The 22044-nt window shown below is 36.7% G+C and overlaps 3 protein-coding genes across 3 annotated transcripts; 1 reads left to right on the top strand and 2 right to left on the bottom strand.

The window, feature by feature from the left end:
• The first annotated feature begins 382 nt into the window (after positions 1-382).
• LOC112188196 (transcription factor bHLH93) lies at positions 383-1995 on the top strand. Its single transcript, XM_024327269.2, has 4 exons — positions 383-1233; positions 1322-1492; positions 1584-1751; positions 1839-1995. Exons 1-4 carry the CDS (start codon positions 559-561, stop codon positions 1923-1925), a joined length of 1101 nt encoding a protein of 366 aa, XP_024183037.1. The 5' UTR covers positions 383-558; the 3' UTR covers positions 1926-1995.
• Positions 1996-3192: 1197 nt separating this feature from the next.
• On the bottom strand, positions 3193-6890 carry LOC112185822. The gene is made up of 2 exons (XM_024324136.2): positions 5715-6890; positions 3193-4111 (listed from the first exon to the last, which is right to left on the bottom strand). Exons 1-2 carry the CDS (start codon positions 6756-6758, stop codon positions 3353-3355), a joined length of 1803 nt encoding a protein of 600 aa, XP_024179904.1. The 5' UTR covers positions 6759-6890; the 3' UTR covers positions 3193-3352.
• Positions 6891-20315: 13425 nt separating this feature from the next.
• Positions 20316-21539, bottom strand: LOC112188288 (uncharacterized protein At5g65660). Its single transcript, XM_024327383.2, has 2 exons — positions 21163-21539; positions 20316-21070 (listed from the first exon to the last, which is right to left on the bottom strand). The coding sequence occupies exons 1-2, from the start codon at positions 21397-21399 to the stop codon at positions 20903-20905; spliced, it is 405 nt and encodes a 134-aa protein (XP_024183151.1). The 5' UTR covers positions 21400-21539; the 3' UTR covers positions 20316-20902.
• Positions 21540-22044: the final 505 nt, after the last annotated feature.

Below are 22044 nucleotides of genomic sequence, written 5' to 3'. Positions count from 1 at the left end.
TTTATCCAAGCCTACCTAGTCTTTCTAGTCATTAAAGTGAGGAAGAAAGAGAATGCATAGTTTCATTCTGCATGTTCATCCAGTTAGATTCATTAAGTTGCAGAAAAATTTGTGTAAAGAAAATTAGTAAACAAAATACCTGACAGTCTTTTGCTAAGTGCATAATTTTTGGGTTTTTTTTTTTTTTTTTGAGAAAGCATCCTTTTTGGGTTCAGACAGATTTGTGGGTCAAAGCTTTTTCAAGGCATGGATATAAAATTATAAGTTTGTCCGGATTAATAATTTCGGTGAAAAAGACATAAATTCACCTTGAGATTGAGAGAGAGAAAGAGGAGTGAGATGAAAAAGCAGATTCCTTTTTCATTCATTCTTAGGGTATAGCTTAGCCTAGCCCCTCTTTAGGTTCTGCTGCTTCACACACACAAGTGACACAACAACATACACAACACTCTATTGCTTTCTTTTTCTTGACCTGAAACCCTTCAAATTTTTTGGTTGCTACCCATTTTACCAAGCTTCCTTCCTCCTTGAACAGTGAAAGAGAGAAGAGAGTGTGAGATGGAGCTTACTCAACATGGGTTCTTGGAGGAGCTACTAGCTCCAATTAGAAGAGAGAGTTGGAACACATACTCTTCTGGGTTTAATGAGTTCTTTCCTATGAATAATGGGTGGAGCTTTGATTCCAATTTTGAAGCGAACCCAGTTCTAGTTTCCTCATCAAACCCAGAATTTGGTGTGTTCTCCACCCAAACTGAGCCAACCTTTGAATGTCCATTACTCACTGAGCAGCAAGCCTCATCCTTCCCTTTTGTTGATGGAGGTGGGGTGCTCACAGTCCCAGCTGATATTGAATCCTCATACACCAACAACAATGACAGCAATACCCCTCCATTCCCACCCCAAGATCAAGACTACCCTTCAATGGTGGAGGATGAGGAGTTTGGAAATTTCCTTGGGAGTGAAAACCAGAGCAGCTGTTTGGAGTTGGAAGAGAGCAAGAACAGTACTTGCAAAGTTGAGACAGAGCAACAAGGCACTACTATCACTACAGATCATGGTGACATGCCTGTGGCTTTCAATATGGGATTGTGTGGTGGAAAGAGAAGCTGCAGCAGCAAGCCTAAGAAGTTAGAAGGGCAGCCTTCAAAGAACCTAATGGCAGAGAGAAGAAGAAGGAAGCGCTTGAATGACCGCCTTTCCATGCTCAGATCAATAGTCCCCAAGATTAGCAAGGTGAGTTTATGTTCTACATTTGTTGAAATTTCCCTTCTTTTCTTAGTTCTAAGCATTAATTGAACGATTGATGCAATAATACTAGCAGATGGACAGAACATCTATACTTGGAGACACAATAGACTACATGAAAGAGCTTTTGGAAAGAATCAGCAAGTTGCAAGAAGAGAAAACTGAAGAGGGTACAAATCAGTTCAGCTTAATAGGCATCAACAAGGACCTAAACCCAAGTGAGGTCTTGGTGAGAAATTCCCCCAAGGTAAAATACTAAAATTTATATACCATTTTGCATGTTATGACCTCAAAACCAAAATCCTTTTTAATTTTGGCCTCATTGCCCATATTTGCAGTTTGATGTGGAGAGGAGAGACATGGACACCAGAATAGACATCTGCTGTGCAGCCAAGCCAGGATTGCTGCTTTCAACAGTGAGCACTATAGAAGCACTTGGCCTTGAGATTCAGCAGTGTGTTATAAGCTGCTTCAATGATTTTTCATTGCAAGCCTCTTGTTCAGAGGTATGCATACAACTCAATTGGTTAGTCAAATTTATGGTTAAGTAATGTGCATGCTTAATTTGACTTGGGTTTCTCTAATGGCTTCAGGGAGCAGAGCAGAGAACAATGATTAATTCTGAGGAAATAAAGCAAGCGTTGTTCAGAAATGCAGGGTATGGAGGGAGGTGCTTGTAGGAATAATGAATGATTTTCCAAGTGAGAAGTTGTAATAACATTGTATTTTGTTAAATAATTGTGCCTTTATCAGATCCATCTCTCAGCCTAATTTGTATCATAAACTATCAAATTTGGGCAATATAGAATCCGAAAGGGTCACTAGTTCCTCATCTAACAAAAGCTGATGCCAGATAGACAATAAAGGCTTCTTCTTCTTTTTCTCTTTGTTTTTGATAATGTTCTTCATTTTTCATGTGTTGCTATGGGGACATGAAGTCATGCTAAGAATTTGTAAATAATTTTAGTCGAATTTGGGATTACAGATGGAGACCTCTTGTCACTAAATCTTTGAAGAATATCTGAAACACCAGAAAAAACAAACTACACAGAAACCATTGACAGCAACAAGAGGAATTCATTCACCAAGAAAACAATGCAAAACTGATTAGACATATCTTTGCTGACAGGAAGTAATCAAAATATTCTCTTACCTCCATGTCCCTTCAAGCCAAAGCAACTTCTTATTTTCTCTTTTTCCTATATTTTAACTTGGCCAAAGAACCCTACTTCTTCTGTTCTCTTGATTAGATGCCAAGCATAATGTTGTGAAGAAGTGACAATACATGTTTGATGAAGTAGCAAAACTGCAAAAGCATGATTTTTGCTCCCATAAGCTCCATCACATTACCAGAAGTATCTGTTTTTCTTCTTGAGGATCAGAACTAGTTTGAACTAGATTGGTGGTTTAAATCTGTGGGATACAGACCTCTAGATGATTTAGGACATTTTGAGACAAAATTGGTTGAGTTTGGATCAGGAACTAATGGATGACGAAATTACACCAAACATTTTACCATCTCCCTTCCTTTTAAACCAAGATGAAATTCAGGTTCGTACCAAGCTGCAAGCAGATGAGTTTTGAATGCATTGCATAATTATATGAAAATGAATAACAAAATCTTCCAAGCAGATTAGAAATTTTGTTTTATATTAAGGATTAACAAAGGCAAAACAAACTTTGATTTCTCCATTTCACCGTAACCCTTGAATGTCAAATTCTCAAATAATTGCAGATGCTCCTCTGTCAACAGGCACGGATTTAGGAATTTAATTTTTCTCCATGCGAAGCAGTAAGCTGTTTACTCGGACCTTATTTGAGGCATTTTAATAGAACACTTCATTCCATGTCAAGGAAATATCATAGATGAGTATAGTTGCCAGAAAAAAACAGAGATTCGTCAGTGTCTACCAACAGAGAAAGATTCTCTCTTCTGTTACAATGAGATTTAAAGCTACAACCTCTATTTTCATTTTATCCGTTTGGATGATGACACAAATAAGACAGGGTCAAAAGTCAGGAGCTAGGAAAGCAACTTCAATTACAGGGATACAAATTCTACATGTTGGTTAATGTCATACATGTGTAAGAAAAGGAGAGGATAACACTACAAAGTCTCATCTTCATCTTCCTCATCATCCCTTGCAATTCCATCATCATCCGACTCCGAGGAGTTTTCCTGCAGATGTTTGAGCTTATTTATAGCATCTCTTGCATCAGAAACCAGGGCAATTTTTGCAGTTCTCAGATCCACCTCCTGAATATGACTCTTTTGTGTTTCATCGATTCCACCAGTGGATTTTTTAGTGTTTTTAGCTAATGCTTTTCTCTTAGCTTCCCTGATATGCAATTGGTCAATATATTTCTCATGCAAGACCTTGTTCTTGACCTGCTTTAATACCGGAGGACTAACAAGAGATGTCTCAGATGAGTTACTAAACCTTGAGAGGGGCTTCTTATGACCCGCAGATGATATTTGACTGCTCTTGTGAAGGAATCCCTGCTTTACCTGTGAATTTGTTGGAGTAGAAGGTACAACACTAGGCTGAGAAGTCTCAGTAGATGGACCTACACTTGGCTCAAGTACTGAAAATAGATCTGCCTCAAACTCTTGGTGCACTTGATAATGCTTGTGTAATAATGCTCTGACAGCTTTCTGCGCAAGATGGCTTCTCTGTTTACTGCAGCCATGTCTTTTAGCCTTTGACTCAACAGGATTAAGCAGTCTACTTGCAGAGAGTGAAAATCCTCCAAGGGGGGATGAATTTGTAGTAATCTTTGCCCTCGACCGAGGACGAGGTTGGGGTGGGGTTATATGGTCAGAATGTATCCTATCAAAGCAATCCTGTGCAGACTTTCCGGGAACCTGAGATTGAGTTTGTATGGAAACATAAGTTACAGTATCTGAATAAGCAATGGTATGTCACAGGAGAAAGATAAATGTTACTACAACAAGTTTAAGTCTCAATTAACAAAGCATCATAGCTAAAAACTTTGATGGCAGCTGATTTTTTCAACTTCCAATATAGAATTATGTAGAGAACCTGCAGTTTGGAAACTAGAGCACAAAAATAGCACTACAGCTGATTAGAACATGACTCTAAATTAGTAATTCCAGGAGTCATTTAGGGGGCACAGATATGAAGCTTATAAATTTTGTGGAAACACTTGGTTACTTCAGTGACTAACTATAGTAACCTTAAATTTGTCTCCTTGTCTTGTCCTACATCATATGATAAATCAATGAAAAACAATTTTTTTCCTACACTTTTTGTAATTTATGATTTTTCTTTTTCAAGGAAACTTTTGTCATCAAACTCTCACTCAATCTATGTGGCTTGTGGTGTATAGATCTCATAAGCAGGATCCTTTTCTTGGGCAAAGCCAACTTGAACTTTAATCTCTATTACCAGGTCCTGAAAACACATACTCAATAGAAATCACTATGCTACCTGATGTAATCCACTAGAAATCATTAGTCTGATGAAACACAATCAATATCTATCAGACTAGGTCTCATAAACAACTCCAAGAGAAGCAAATATTCATGATATCCAAAGCTTAGGACTGAAAATGTGTTCTGGTCAGTTAGGTGACCCCATCTGTTAAGCTGCAAGGGACTGCCATCCCTTATTCCCTTAGCAATATTATTGAGTTCATTATCTGGGTGGACTATTCTGCCACCTCCAAAATTAAATATCTAAACAATAAGAGATCACACTGAATTGAGCAGAACTGTCAAGGCCAATTTCTTGTAAGCAACCAGCACTATCACTCACTGGAAAGATTATGTACCTATATGAAATATCTTACAAGTCTACTTCCAATAATCAGAATGATCTTCTAGACAATTTATATGAATTCTCACATGCACTATAGTACTTTCCTGCAGTTTAGTGGCTTTCAGTTCTGTTATAATTGCTGATGTAAACAAGTGAAAGCAACAGGAACACTCTAGTCCCAGCATATCATAAAACAGGAAATTAATTGTCAAACCAATGACAAAAGTTTACCATATTCATAAATAAGATAATCTAGATCTCGAGCTCTTACATAAGTTCTTATTACACTCTCTCAATATTGGACTTTGGCTAAAACTGTACTTCCAATACCAATACTTGTTCAAAATGGTCCGTATTTACATTTTTGTCACAAACAAAGTACTCAAAAATACAAACACAGTGCCTTTCGTCACATTTTGATTCTATAGTCATATTAGTTTTCCACTTGATGTAATTAGAGGAAAAGTTCACCCTTTTCTCAAACAATGTGAAGGAATAGAAGTATTAGCAGACTATAACGATGACCTTGTTCAAACTGGCATTAGAAAAGCTAAAGGGAAAGCAGGGTGAAACTTTTAGAACTACAAAATGTATCTAATCTTATTCTTCTTAGTAACATGAAAGAATTCTATAAGCAGCTTGCCATGAAAACAAGATCTTTTTTGAATTAAAGGATCAGAAGCATACCAGTTTAGAAACCTGCTTCCAGAAACCAGGCGTCGGCTTTGCTAGCAAATAAGCTCTCTGCAAGGCCAATTCTTGTTCCTTTGTCCAACCTTTGGCGACCTTGACATCTTCTCCACCTCTCTTTCTCTTCCTCCTAACCGCAACTTTTTTATCTCCACAATCTAACTCTTGAGCTTTGCCCTCTCCACCTTCCACACTAACTGTTTCAACACCACCGACTGAACTTTTCTTACTCACCCTTTTGCTCTTTTCCAAAACAATTTCGCCTGAATTCACACAAGCTCCATCTTTCCGAACACCTGAGACCTTCTCTTTATCCAAAGAAATTTTGGACTTACTCTTAGATCTACCACTAGTTGCCTTATCAGTTTGTTTGTCAACCACATTCTGCTTACCACCCAACCTCGAAGATCGTCTAGGAGTCTGAAACCCATCACTGACATTGTTCAATCTTGGAGCTTTTCTTGACCCAGAACTCGATTTCTCGCAATTACGAGACCCATAATGAGATTCCCCCAAGTTCTTTGAGACTCTCTCTGGGGAGGAATCCTCAGCTTCATCCACGACCACCTCCTGATTCAAAACCTTAGATTCTCTCGACCCAGCATTGGCTTTACTCAATTTCTTCGAGCCAATCGAAAGATTCAAAGAGCGTACCACATTGTCGCTTCTAGATTTAAATTTGGGGGTTTTAGGGTTTTCCAACTGCCCAGATCTCTCTTTCAATTCCACAAGCCGCTGCGACTTTCGGAGACTCGTGGCCGTTTGCTCCGGTTCTGGACTGTTACTCTTCTCAAGAAGTCTACAATCCAAAGCTTTTGCCCCGTTCCTTCTGAATTTGGATTTGGGGGTTTTCTGGTTTTCGGATTCTGCAGCGGTCTTTCTCTGAGGCTTCCGGCGAGGTGTGGCGAGTTTCTGTGGTTCTGGAGTGGTCTTGGGGTGAAGAAATCTGGGAGATCTTCGCAGAATTGAGGATTGTTGGGGTGTGGAGGCCACTGAGTCTCTCTCAGGCATTTTCACAAACACCTGGTGGGCATTCCTCATATAGAAGACTAGAAGAGGGAAAAGGATTTGATTTTCAAAATTTTAAATTGTGATAGTGGGCTTTTCTCTATAAGTCCACATGTATAAAATATTGAGGGGACCAAACCATCAAAGGCTTCTTAATTTCTTTTTCTGGCCAATGAGAAGGACTTTGCAAAATTTTGGACATCCAATGAACGCAATAAGCCAATAACTGAAAAAAACTTTGTGTTCAACATTTTTCCTTGTTAGGAAAAAACTTCTTGTTTTGAAGCTATTAGGATGTTTTTTTTTTTTTTTTTAATAAGAAAAGCTTTTAGGATGTTACGATTCACGATTATGAGCTTGAATTCTCCCTTTGCTGTTGTCAATGCGATCTATCATAAGTATGATAACGATTTTTTTCGCTTAGACAACAATCCTTGACAGGATAAAATTCAAGTATTATAACTAGACCGATTCAATTTAGTGATGGAGCAACGAAGACAAAAGAGGTTCTAGTTATGATATCATTATATACGATATAAGTGCATCATTTTAATGGCACCATCTCAGATGAGTGTCATGAAAACAAATACTTTGAGGTATTGATATCTTGGCTAAACTTCTTCCTTAGTCAATATGTAAGTTGAAAAATTGACTTGTATATTTTGTGTATGTTTTTTTGTGTCAATGAACTCTTTTTTTTCTCTTTTTTTTAGAGGGGTTTGGTATCCAGTCTAATTGGGATGCTCTTTCCCACTCTCGTACATATTAATAAATGATGAAACAGAACATAATAGGGAGGACATGAAACTAAAGCCCAGTGTAAAAGTACATTGATCCTCAGAGAACATGTCCCAAATAATAACGGGAGACTATTCTAATCATAATTCATCAACATAATTAAAGCTAGTAAGGAGGGCTAACCTATTTGGCACTCTATTTGCTTCTCCTTAAACATGTAGGAATAGATAGAAAGTAAAGCTATTGAAATCAAAATACTGAAATGCTCTGCACAATCTGTCCCTAAAAGCAAATCAGAAGCTCAAGAAACTTGAACATGAATGGAGCAATCAATAATTCCAAATCTTCTTACAGATGCCTAATTTAGCTATTCAGTCTAAAACAAAAATAGCTTCTTGATAATTATGTTTTGGAACAAGAAGCTTTCGAGATTAAGATCTATTATCAATTACTGTACGATGCAGCATCATTCTTGGGTTACATCTTTCTTACTTTGACGTGTTTTCTAAAATAAAAATATAAAATCAATATGCTTCTAAATAGTTCAAGAGAGTTGGGTATTTGGTGAGCATTTGAAGATAGAAAAGCTCCAGAATTGTTTTTAATTCAAAAAAGACTAATCATAAAGAACTGAATGTGTTTGGATGAGGGAAAAAATGATGGAATTTAATTGAAAGTGAGGATTTCATAATTCCTAGAAGCCAATTCCCTCGTTTGACATTATCAGATTGGAAATTTTAAATTGGGCTAAATACTGATTACTACCATATAGTTTGGGTCTAAAATCAATTCAGTCCCTGAACTTCTAATTTCATCAAGAACACCCCTGCACTTTCAATTTTGATCTAATAGGTCAAATTTATTAGACTTCCGACAATTGAGTTATTTAACTTATTGACATGGCTCATATATGGCCCATGTTTTATAATGTGGTGTTGATGTGGCCTACATAATCAATTTAGGAGTGAGATCCACTATTAGAAATCTATCAAATAAATAAATTTTCAACAAATAATCCAACTATAACTTGAACTCATAACAGAATATTAATGAATTGGACCTATTAGATCAAAATTGAAAGTGTAGGGGTGTTTTTGATGAAATTAGAAGTCCAGGGACTGAATTGATTTTGGACCTAAACCACAGGATAGTAACCAGTATTTAGCCCTTTTAAATTTCTCTGTGGAAAAAAAATGTAGGAATTCGTTATTTAAATTCCTCACTTCAATTTCCACCAAAATATGTGTCATTTACGAATTCCTTTGCAGTATTCAATTTTTATTTCCAAAACAAGACTTTTTTCTATTTTATCTTTTTATTTGTTTTAAACTTTCTTAATTTATTACACATTTCAAATCCTAAATAGATGCAACCAAACAATAGAAATTGCAATTAATGGAATTTTAGATTGATGGAGTTAAAGATTTCATCATTTATAAATTTCAATGAATTTTATAATTTTCTCATCCAAACGCACCGTAAAGTAATTTGCTAATTCCGGAGCTCTATTATCTTCAAAAATACTAGCATGGGCCTATAGGGCCTTTTTCTTCAAGTGAGTGGGGAAGTAGTTAAAAGTAGTGGGGAGTTTCCTCATAGAAACCCACCACGTTTCCACTACTTTTATTTTTATTTTGTAATTGACTTTCTTATCCCTTTTGATTATTTCTGATTCAAGGTTTTTTAAAATATAAAAGGTAAATTAATAAAAAAAATTCAGTTAAGGGGAGTAAGTTCTCTTCTCTTAATAATAACTAGACTCCAAACACACCCTATGGGTGTGAATAATTTAGTGGGAAGTTACTCCACAGAATGTGGAGAAAATTGTTGCACATATTTTGTTTTTGATTTTTGATTTTTTTTGTTAAATTTCTTTTGTTTTTCTTTTATTTGTGAATTGACCATTTTGCCTTTCTCAAATATTTCCGTTCAAATGTTTTTTAATATTTCAGGGATATTTTGGTAAAAATTTTTTGTTTTGGCTGACAAATTCTCTTCTCTTAATAATAGTATAGATATAGATATTTTGCTTTTATTGCTTTATGCCAAAACCACCTATATCTCAGTAGGTAGCTCGCCACAACTTGTAGATTTATCCTAGTTGAATTGATCAAGCCGTAGGATTTGACATGCAAGAACAAGTTCTAGAATCTTCATGTCAAGCGCGCAAAGACACAATAGAAGAAACAACAGACAAACACTACCCAACAATTTGTATTTTATTTTTCTTTTTGAAGTATATATCTATACTATTATTAAGAGAAGAGAGCTTGCTCTTTAAAACTGAAATTTTTTACCAATTTAATCTTTATATATTAAAAATTTATGAAATATAATTAATCAATAAAGATAATATAGTAAATTGTAAAATAAAAATTTAAAAATCATAAAATGTGGTAATTATAAGGGAAGTTTTTTCACTATTTTAAATTTCTCTCTACACACATAATGTGTGGGCCTATGTATATTGTAGCGAGTATCTCACTCATACAACTTGTTGACATCTGATTAATAGAGAATATATACTTGATGAGAATATGACACTTATCTGCTTAGCTTTAATTATGATTGGCTAGGCAACCCCATATGATCTGAAATCAAAACCTAAATGGCCATAAAAGTATAAGATAGAGTAAAATAAGATATCCATATATACAGTCATTGGAAACTATGATAGAGCATTTTGGTTGGTTTCAAGAACAAAGAACTATATGTCAATACAGTCATGATCACCTGGTCACCTACTGACCAAATATTATTTGGTTAGTCACCGTTCGATTGACATCGGACGGTTGACAGCTAAGTGATGAAATCTGAGATGAGAGCTGTCAACCGTCTGATCTCAATCGAACGGTGACTGACCAAATATCATTTGGTCAGTAGGTGACCATGTGAACGGGGCCGATGTCAATAACTCAATATGTGCATCAGCAGCTCTGAGCCGTACCACTAGAAATGGAAGAAGAAAGAAGTCTGTTGAGAAAATGTCAAAAGGAAAATGCTCAAAACCCATATTGTTAGTTCTTTTTATGATTTAAACCTAACTTTTTACAGGCCAACGATCTTTGGCTCAGTTAGTAAGGACGGATTAGTGCTGGAACCCCCATCCGAGTTCGATCCCCGTTGCCAACAAGCCTCGTTGGTTCGCGATCTGTAAGTCCCCTACGGAAATTCATACATGTAGGTTGTGCGACAGATACATGTCACACGTAAATCTTTCATAATTGAAGTTATAGATAGACTTGCCCTGATGATGGCGGTGTAGCGTAACCAAGCTCTCTCACCTAAACTTTTTAAGACCAACAACACATAAACCTAACTTCCTACGGGGATTTCCACTAAAACAACTAATCCTGGGACAGATTATGCACTTGATGGATTCTCGTGCCTGAAGTACTACTACCTACCCCACTAATCAACATTATCAGCTCTGAGTTATTGCTCCAACAGCAAAGACCTAACCTTCCATCTGTTAATGTTGGGGTTGCCTTCTTGACGATGCTTGTGTCGTAATGAGATTTCTTATAGATTTTCCTAAATTGTGATTATGGACCTCATGAAAATCAACTTTGGTTGAAATGACTGAGAGGGAAAATTCTATTGATTCTCATAATTACGCATATAGCCAACTTGCATCAAAGATTAATGTGCATTAACAATTAACAGTCATTTACACGCGTGTAAGATTGTTTTAACAAGTTTTGATCCTGACATGCAAGTTAGTCTGTATGCTAATTGAATGTGTGTGTGTGTGGCAGTAGATTAACTAAAGCAAACCGTGTGAGGGATTTTTGGATAGAGAAGGTGAGTCTCAATCCATTAATAATATGCAGGTAATATCACAAAAAAAATAGCTCACCAAAAAGCGGGACTACGGCAGAGTTTGACTTTAACAGTTGATATTAAGAATAATGTTAATTATCTCAAAGTTTTCCCATTTTCAGCTACAAAAACTGTTAATCTCAATTAAGAAATGTTATCTTTTTCAATGCTACATTTTACTGAAGAATTTTTTTTTTTTATCAGGTAGTTAGCTGTTAGTAACTCACACACCCATGTAGTGGTATCTCAGTCCAGGACACCTGCACCAACATTGCTGCAAAAGCCAGGCAAAGCCAGACTAATCCACTGCACTGCAGACGCACGAACCCAAAATGATCCCTCAAATCTGCTGGCCACTGGATAGAGCTGGGATTCGAACGCTAGACCTCTAAGAATATTTCAGTGCTAGATTCTGATTAAGTGGCATGGTCTGATGTCCCATGTTAATTATTACTGTTAACTAATGGCTGGTTTTCTAAAGTATCGAATTTACAGGGCCAAGGACGAGTGAAGGAAATCTCTATCCTTTTTCTTTTCATTAAATTGCCTCCATGGTTGAAATCTTAAGATGCAATGGTATATGATTAATTGATCCGCGCACAGGATCCATTCCAGGAATAATGAAGGCAGTAGCTCTAATAACCCAATTTTTTTTCCTAATATACCCAATTCTATAAAATTTAAGAAAGTATAATAGATTACTCGATCAAATGTCTCAAACATATTGAGATAAGCGCGCACCAAACAAAGTTTTCTTTCAAATCTTTTCTATTTTTGCTCATATGGTAGAAAAAGTTCTAAATCTCTCATTTATATACATCTTTAAACTAAGTCCTTGCTTGAGTTTTTTACTGATTGTACAAAATACTTGCAAGAAACATGATAGGGTTTAAATACAATATATATCAGCAACGCACTGCCCGAGCTTAAAGCGCAATATATGCAGCTCTTTTCATGGCCATATAAGATTCTTGATTGATTCTTGTGGTGATATATATTATAGTAGGGCTGGGAATCTGTGACCGATAAACCGATGCCGAAACCGATATCGATATGCTCGGTTTCATTTCTGTTTTTTGGAGTACCGAACCGAAACCGTACCGATCTTATTGGGCTCAGGTCAGGATCGGATTGGGCCTTTTTAATACCGTTAGGTTACCAACCCGGTCCGTTAATCTGCTCCAAATCGATGCAGCTGTGGCTGGAGTCATTTGACTAGGTCATTTGACATTTCAACATGAAAAACGCGGCCTCCTTCGCTCTCAAATCAGTCAAGTGAGTCAAATCTCCTTTACAGCAACACAAATCCATATTTGATTATCGATGAACTGAAGAAGTAAGAAGTTGATTCCATTCCTTAGCTACGATCTGCTGCGGTCTGCACTCTGCAGTTTTCACTTGGTTTTGAATTTTGATTATCAATGGGAAAGTTGGGAGTAAGTCTGACTATCTATCAATGGGTTTTGATTCAGTTTATCAGATTGTCAATTTTACATTTCGATTGAATATGAATATATGATTATATAATTATCAGTTCATTTCATTTTTTACTTTAGTTCTTTGGCATTTTGATTATGATAGTAAGCCTTTGCTCGTTTGGTGCAATACTTACTTATTGTCATGCCTTGATTAGTTGATTGCCTTCATTGTAATAGTAAGCCTTTGTTGCGATATTTATGAATTTATCAATTTATGTTTGTCAGTTTAGCAGGTTTGTTTTTAGTTTATGACTTTAGGAAGTTTTGTATGCTTTGTGATGAGTTTAGTTGTTTAGCAACCTTTGCTTTCACTTTTCAGTTTATGGGTTATGTCTTTATGCCTTTGTGTGCTTTGTGATGAGTTTAGCAGCCCTTGTTTGATTCAGTTCATGACTTTATGCTTTGGTCAGTTGTGCTTGAACTAGTTATGCAGGAAAAATTAGCAGCAAGGCTTGGATTGCCTCCAAACAACACAGATTTTTGAAAACAGAACTGGTATACCGAACAATACCGAACTAGTACCGAACCGATCGGTTTTCGAGACGGTTCGGTTTTGATATGTAGTTTGAGGAGTACCGAGCCATACCGAACCGACTCAAACAATCGGTCTCGACTTCAGTATGCCTTGTTTACCGAGCCGATCCCAGCCCTATTAATTATAGTAGATTAGTAGTACACTATAGTAGATCATCAAGATCCAAGAATATGATATTAATTACCACTCTTATCCGTGAATTATGCTTAAAACCCCACCATTGTTAAAGCAGTTAATCAGGATGACAATCTTAATCAAACAATATTTGATTAATCAGGACAATGTCTCTATGGCTCGTCCAGCTTACCCTGCAGGTTACATCAGCAGGCACTGTTGAGATAAGACCAGTAGGATAAGACCAGTAGACCACTAGGGATTCCACTAGCAATTGTCCATCATCAAATTAAAGCTTCTCTGTCTCCATGTGATTTTTAGTGCATTTGAGACCCCATTTGATACATAGCTCAGCGTGCTTATCATCCGTACATTTACAAGACCTACTTTTCACTTGATTTTCTTCTTCGAATATCTCGGGAAACAAATTAGGTCGCAGAGAGAGGCTGCTTAATGGTAATGGACTTGGAGGCATACAAGGACTATAATTTCCAATGAGAGCTAGTAAGAAAAATTCAGTTGGGTAGTTGGGTTATATATAATATATAAGATTAACCAATGATTAAATTATGCTTATTTGTGCACCATACTTGGAAATTCAAACTCACTTGGATCATCATGGTGAAAAGGTTTACTTGCAAGTAACAAAGGGTAGAGATGCAGGAATCTTGTTCCAAGGAGGGTTTTGATTATGATATTTGACATTTTGACCATTATCCAAGTGGTTTTTTTTTCAAAATCAAAAGCAAGAAGTTGAAACGTGTTTTACTCTTCTAAATGAGCTTTTGATTAGCAGTACGGGTACCATAGACCGCGTTTGGTTCGCGGAAAGGAAAGGAAATCAATTCCTTGCTCTTTCCATGGGCATGGAAAATTGCAATTCCCATCAATTTTCCTTTCCAGTGTTTGGGAAGATTAGGAATGTAGTCAGAATACACATTTTAGTTTCCATTGCAGTGTTTGGTTCTTATAAGGAAAGGAAACAAATCCTATCAATTTTTCAATAATACCCTCATACTAATGAGAAAACTTAGAACACAATCAAAATTGAGATTCAAATTCATAATTTTACCTTCTTTTCTTTCTTTTATAAGTTTTATTTCATACTGGGGCTTTCAATTGGTCTTTTGTAGAGTATCTTTCAATAATGTCGTTCCTCAATAATATACATCATAATGTATATCATGACGACAGAATTAAGTAAATCCTTAATATTGTCTCGCATTAGAAGAATCCTCCATAATGTATATCATGACGACACATCTATGGAGTGATATCTAGCAACTACCTCTCTTGTTCAAGTTAAAAATAATAATAATAATAATCAATAACTAAAAACAGATGAAATCAAAAACCAAACGCACACTGCATATTATATAATATATATAAGAGAAGAAAGAAATGAGATGAATTTACATGAATATATCATATACAGTTAACCGATAAATGAGAGAAGAATGGATAAAACTAGCAAATAATGATTTTGAGCATGGGCAATTTAATCATATAATGTTGTAATAAATGCAGGAAATTGATAGGGAAAGTGGTTCCTGGGGTGGGTAGGGGGGGGGACCATTTTCCACCTCTTTTTCCTTTCTTTTGGGAATCATTTTCCCTTCCCTTGCCATCCCAAACACAGGAAACTGAAAGAAATGAATGACATTCCTTTCCCAATGCCCAGATTATGTGAAACAAACACAACCTATAAGTTAAGTACAAATGCATCTCCTGAATGAAACTGGAAAGCACAAGTTGAAGTAAGATGAAGCACCTATGAAGTGATTCTATAGTTCTATAGACTATATGAAGCAGTTTTAGTTAGTTTTTAGGCAACAATACCATAGGGATATGCTTCTAAAAACACTTTTCTTACTTCTAAAGTGATTATAGTTTCAACTATAAATACTTATCAGATCACACAAAAGTTAAGAATACTGAAAACATATACTCTATTTGTAGAGACAATTAGATTCGTTCTTACAAAAACAAGATGCACAGAAAGTCCGGGTCTTTGACATTTCAAAAATATTTGAAAATGAAATGGAAAATGTGATTTTTCTTGTAAAGCAAAGATATTTGTAGTGGAAAGATATTTTGCTTGCCCCCCTATAAATGATGGTATCCTGAGAATGTGTGTCACTCAAGAATGTGACGAAGGGTATATTTCAGTATTTCACAACACCACCACCAGCACCACTTAAATTTTCGAGGAATTGATCGAAGGGATCGTCCTAAGGCACCGTTATTGAAAATAAAGAGGGTGATGGAACTGGAAAAGTGATGTCATGAGGAAAGCTGATCGAGTACAATTTTCCAGTACTGAATAGAGAGATAGAGAGAGAAAGAAAGTGGTGATGGAATCATCATACTAGTGGCTTTGAAGTTTAAAGCACCAACAGGGTCCATCGAAACAGTGAAGTTAGGACATGAATATGAAGGCTCTCTCTCTCAGCTTGTGGTTGAAGAATGAAGATCGTCTTTGTTGGCCATGAAAGTGAACTTTTTCATGACGTCAAATTAATCGGCTAATATCTTTTAAGTTTTTGATTTTGAAAACTTTTGCTTTCTGCAACATGTCATTATCATACCATTATCTGTTTCCCGCTGTTTTCAGATATCTTTTGGTTGTGGGGGGTTTTGTGAATTCTGCATATATAAAAAACCAGAATCAAACATTAAACTAAAATTATACAAAAGCAATGCGCGGAAAATCCGTGTATGTGATAATGTGATTCTTCTGTATTAATCAACAGCGGAGTCAAAATAAATTAATCAGTAATAATGATGATTGAGGCCTACTAAATAAACAAATTCAAAAACATTGATGTTTTAATATTTAATTCATATGTCTCATCAAATACTTTACTTTCACCTTAAATAAAATTTAAGAAATACAAAAATTATTGATTATAAGATTAATTCCATGATCCATTAGCGAGTGAATGAAGACATGTGATCTATATATTTTTCCTTCTTTTCTTAATAGTGGACGTAGAACTGTAGAAGCCAGTGTGTTGAAATGCATAAAAAATGCAAGGGCAGGTTCAAGAAATGGCGAGGAGGTACAGGACTACAGGGCATGCATCAAAAGATTTTTCTTTTTGAATAAAGAAGAAATGAAAAGAAGTAGCATCAATCTACCAAATCAGAAGAGAAAATATTAAATGATAATCGACAAATTGTCTAAAACTCTCAAAGAGATTAAAGACCAATACAAATTAGAAAATAGACTTCTTCTGTGCCCTATGACAGAATAATTAATTTTTTTCGATGAAAAAAGAATAATTAATTGTTGGAGCCTTCAGTCGTCAAAACTGATTGCATTTCCAAAACCTAATTGATTTTGACAGCACAAGGGAAGGTGGAGGAGGTTCATAGGAAGTTGCCAGGGTGCTCACGACCATCAGTGAGGGCGGCTTTATGTTCTGTAATGCACAAAACTGTGTACTCATTTTGTTTAGGCAAAAATTTCAGGTGGTGAATGGTACTTCTTGGTCCTGATTTGGTACTATGCCAGGGTTTAACAAGACGTACACTTTTTCCACAAAGTATAGGGTGACTGTCCGCAGAGTTACTGTGAAGCCATAAACACATATTTGAAAATTTTGAATTGATCACTAAAGAGTGATGACTACTGGCTTCCGCACTTCATGTAAGACCCTTACACACCACTAACAGGATTTTTTGTGTAGAAACAACCATACATGCCAAGTGGTAATATGAAAAGATTTCATGTTACCTGTCACCCGTCATTAGCAAACCCAATATGCTTGAAATTGAAGCACATACACATACATCCTCACAATACATTCATCTTTCAAGTTTTTCTCTTTACTAGTAATTTAACTGTTTTAAGTGCCCTAAATAGGGTTTGTTTGCCTATGTAGTGTAGGGCCTTTTATTAGTAATTTCTTAGAATTGGCCATAAGAAATGGTTAATCTTAATCATCACCAAAAGAAGATGTCATGAATTCAAATTTTATGTAGGACAACAGAAAAAAAGAGCTACAAACGCTCCTGCCAATTCCTGTATCTGCTTGTCCATTATCCTTATTTATTAAAGGTGGTTTTTGTATTCCATTTTTCATCACTTTTCATTCTTGAATCTCTTTTTATGCATTTTCAATGTTTCTATTTGTGCTTGAAGATGAAGGGTAACAGTAAAGTATGTTCAAAAGCAAACCTTTTTCTTTTTATCAAAATACTTTTTTATCACACCCTCTTTTCGGGTTGTTTGCTGTATCCCAAAAACTTCTCAAGTCCATAAATTAATCCGTTGGAGGCTCGGACGGCCAATGGGGCATTGTAGCCTCTCCCCTGATCACGTTTACACATTTATAATTCAATAAACAATACTAAATCAACCCAATATACGAACCCAGGATGTGGGAGTTCCACATCTTGAATGTTCTAATAAGAGAACCAATTGCATCTATTGCACTGAACCACTTGCTGTGATTATCAAAAATACGTCTTAATTAGAAAAATATAAATAAGCATTAAAATAGCAAAACTAAACTAGAAATAAATCCAAAAATTCAATAAATAAAAAACCAATAATGTTAGTAACTTGTTTACCAATTTTTAAATATCACCTCACCAAGGGAATGACAAATCAACAATTCACGTAGTCTAATGTTGATTATTTAGTTATAGATTCTTAAATTGAAACATAATTTTTTTTTTTTTGAAACGATATAGGTCATCCAATATTATAAATTCAGCAAGCAGTATTAGAAACGACACACCCTTGAGGGGCTGACAGAAAGAGCCGTCCTTTAGGACATATAAATTACCTTTTTTTAAAAAAAAAAAAAAAGAACCTCGCACTCTCGGGTACACTCACCTTTATTATGACAAAATCTAGAAAACTCAGAAGCAGTTTAAATAAATATAACAACGGAGCACCTAGGCTTTGCGACCCTAATGAAATTTAAATATTATTGGTAGAGGAGGAGGATGCACCAACATCCCCAACCTCTCCACCCTCTTTTGATACCTCCACCATTTGATCAAGCTTATCATTTCCAGCTGCCTCCTCCTCAACAAGAATTTGGATGTCTTTGTCGCTATCACAAAAGGCTCTACTTCTTAGCCTTCTTCCCCTGCAAGTCCTTCTCGAGAACTCTAGCACATTTAGGCCTATTCTTACTTCCCTTAGGCCTGCCTAGCTTCTTCTTTCGTGGAAATACTACCAATTTTCCATGCTTATGCCGCAAGACAAGCTGCATACCGTCATCCACCTGAAGCAAGGGTTCAGGATTAGACCCATACCTCTTACCAATGCATCCCAGCATCTCCACCGACTTTCTTTTCACACCCAGCACCGAGCTAGGGCCCGATTCTAGAACCATTATGTCCACCCTACCCTCCGCCCTAGAGAGCTTGCCCGACAGAGGAAGCATGCTTCCTCCATTCACATGACCGGCTTGTTTTGGCAACCGAGCATTCCAACTCTCCAAAAAAGTCGACAGATTGAAACCTGCAAACAGATTTGCCCTGTGCTCTCCATCACCCACCACCGACAACAACGGAGGCGGCATAACACTCTCCACCACAGTTTGTATCCCTTCGAGTTGGAGCCGGCTCAATCATCTGCAGCCACACTGGAGCAGCCTACTTAATTACCTCCTCAGTCCAAGGCTAATTCTGGCTATTCGACAGAGACAACTCAGCTAGAACTGGCGATTGCATCTGTGCCATAATATCGTCTTTCTCCTTCATAAAAAAACCCTCATAACTTGCTTCCCCATGCTCAAAGAAACCACAGCTACGACAGAATCCCTTCACCTTTTCATAGATGAACAGCAGCTCCGGCTCCACCACAGGCGAGAACTCAAACATCTTCCAAACCCTAACACGTCGCCGGACTTCATAAAACACGTTGTTCTTCTTCCTTCTGAAATAAGGCGGTTTGATCTAGCCGAATAACACGATCAATGGTAGATCCTACCAGATTCAGAGGGATATTAGCCACCGAATCAATCCCATCGTATGCTCCAAGCACCAGCATGGTATTTCTATAAAACCATGGCCCTCCATGTAGTATCTTGTTATGTTCAGCTTCGCAATCGAATTGAAAACAAACTGATCTCCAAAATCCTGAATCGACAAACCAAACTTGATTCTCCAAATTGTAGAAATAGTCCCTTTAAACCCTGGGTATTTGGCCTTGGGGCTGAGGAGTCTACCCACCATGTACCGTCGGTCAACTTATAGCGCTGCAAGTCTCGCTGAGCCAAGAGAGACACGCGCCGAGTCCAGAAGTTGAAGCCCTGTCGGATCTCTAGCCTCCAAGTTCGCCATCATGTAGAGATATTTGGTAGTTTTTGTCATAGGCAAGCAACGAGAAACCCTAGCAGAGATGGCTAGGTCAAGTTTCATTTTTGAAATATAAAAAGTTAATAATGTACCGAAGGATATATCAAGTCATGATAATACTAGAGATGTTATCAATGTTAATGACACATTTACTTGCCTAGAATATAGGAGTTAAAAAAAAAACTTTTCAAATACATTAATTGATTTGCCTAATACAATTTGGTTTAGTGACATAAGTCTTACATTCCTAAGTGGGAGGTTATTAGTTTGACTTATAGGTATAGTTATAGTTATTGTGTATGAATTGTTTACATGATCCCAAAAAAAAAAAAATATATCAAATGATTTTATAAACACAATGATATATGACACGTATACTTACTTGAAAAATTAAAGTAAAAAATTGATTCAAATACGTTTTTCCCGCGCTGTTATAAGCACAAAAAGAATGACATATGACACGTTTATTTACTTTAAAAACTTATGTATTTAGTTCCCTCACTTTTACAAACACAAAGAGAATAGAATGCAACTTAAACTCTGATGAGTTTCCCCATCGTCTCAAAAATTCATTACATGATGTGGTAGGTACTCGATCCTCATACCTTTTATTTTCATTCATCGCTACATCATTCCAGATAAGTAAAGACACGGAAAGAAGGAGAAATTGCAATACAAATCTTGTTATAAAATATTTAGCAATATTTTTTTCCTAAATTGGAAAGAGCAAAATCATTACTTTGCTCCAACTCATTTTCTGGAAAAAAAAAAAAAAATCACCGACGGTTCAACTTTGCTATCCTCCAAAATCCAAAGGTGGTATCAAACAAGAACAAATACCCACAGATGCCCTTCTCTCAGAGCTGGCCTTCCAGGGTCACTCCAAATGGCAATCCAAGTGTCTGAATTTGGCACCCATAATTATTCACCGACCGATTTGAGTTTGATCACAATTAACTTATGAACATGGTCTGGCTTTGTTCACTTAAAAAAAAAAAAAAAAAAGATTGTGCTTCCATTCAGACCCCTTTCAGAAAACTGTTTGGCTAGCTATAAACTCCCAGAAGAAGCATCAACAAATGGTGGAAATCTCTGTTTCATAGATTAAGTGAGCTAAAATTTAATTGAATTAATATTAATTACATTTACTATGTACACAGTGAAATTGCTCAATACAGAGGTACAGGAAATCGAGGTGGCTTGGGCGGTTTTTGAACTTTGACAACTATCTTCTCTTCTCTCGGAGGCTCACGAGGACACGGCAATGCCATAAACTTCGGAATCTGATCGCCGGGCATTATCACCGGCACGCTTTGATTTTGATTCTGATTCAAGTCCTACGAAAATCGAAAAAGTTATGTCAGTTACATATATTATGTCGTCAGAGTGTCGATTAATAAATTTCGAGACAACTAGCGAAATTAAATACCAGATGGGCGGGTTTAGATTTGGAGGGAGATTGGCCTTCGATGTCGTCGGAGGTTTCGGGAGTGGAGTTTTCGGAGAAAGACCTGCGGAGTGATCTGAGCTTGTCCCAGTGGTAGCAGCAGGAGAAGACACCGCTCAAGCTGAAGATGATGATGAGGAGAAGCGCGGTGCCGAGAGGGAACCCCAAGGACGGCCGAGACGCGTCCACGTGCGGTGGCGAAAGATCCTGGCTCTCCATCCCTTAAACCCAACGAGGAAAACAACAACGACGACGACGAGCCTCTTCTTCCTTCACTCATGTGTTGAGGAGGAGGTAGAAGAAGAAGGGGGAGAAGAGTTGGGTTTTTGGGAATGTGGTTATAGCTTATAGGAATGGGAAAGAGGAAGGAGGGTTTTTATAAAAATGAAATAGAGGGCCTGGGTACGTGTAAAGGGTACACTCAATTGTCCGGGCCATGGTACGGAAGGAGGGTGGGTCTACTGGCTCGGTGGTGAGCATAATGGAGAGAATTGAGCGATTTAGGCCTTTGCCTTGTGCTTTTGCCCAGTTTACTTGGGAACAAAGAAACAAATAGGCAAAAAGTGAGGAAAAATTTTGGATCTGAAAATGTAAAAGCAATGAAAAATTTTCATATATCAAATCAATAGAAATGCCCATTAGCTGTATTCCTTGATACTTCTTTAATTTTGAAAAGGAATCGATTTAAAATACTGAATATGAAATCGATTTAAATAATTTTAATGGATATAAGAACAAAATTTATCAGAAAAAGTAATGTAAAATGAACTAGTGTAAAACCAAACCTAGCAATATAAGGAAATCAACAGCTCACCAAACCCAAGTCTTGCACTGAGGTACGATTCTACTTGAAGTTTGGACAAA

Source organism: Rosa chinensis, chromosome 2 (genome assembly GCF_002994745.2).
Source record: "Rosa chinensis cultivar Old Blush chromosome 2, RchiOBHm-V2, whole genome shotgun sequence".
Lineage (NCBI taxonomy): Eukaryota > Viridiplantae > Streptophyta > Magnoliopsida > Rosales > Rosaceae > Rosa > Rosa chinensis.
Note: the sequence above shows the minus strand (reverse complement) of the source record. Positions and strands in the feature narration are given on the sequence as shown.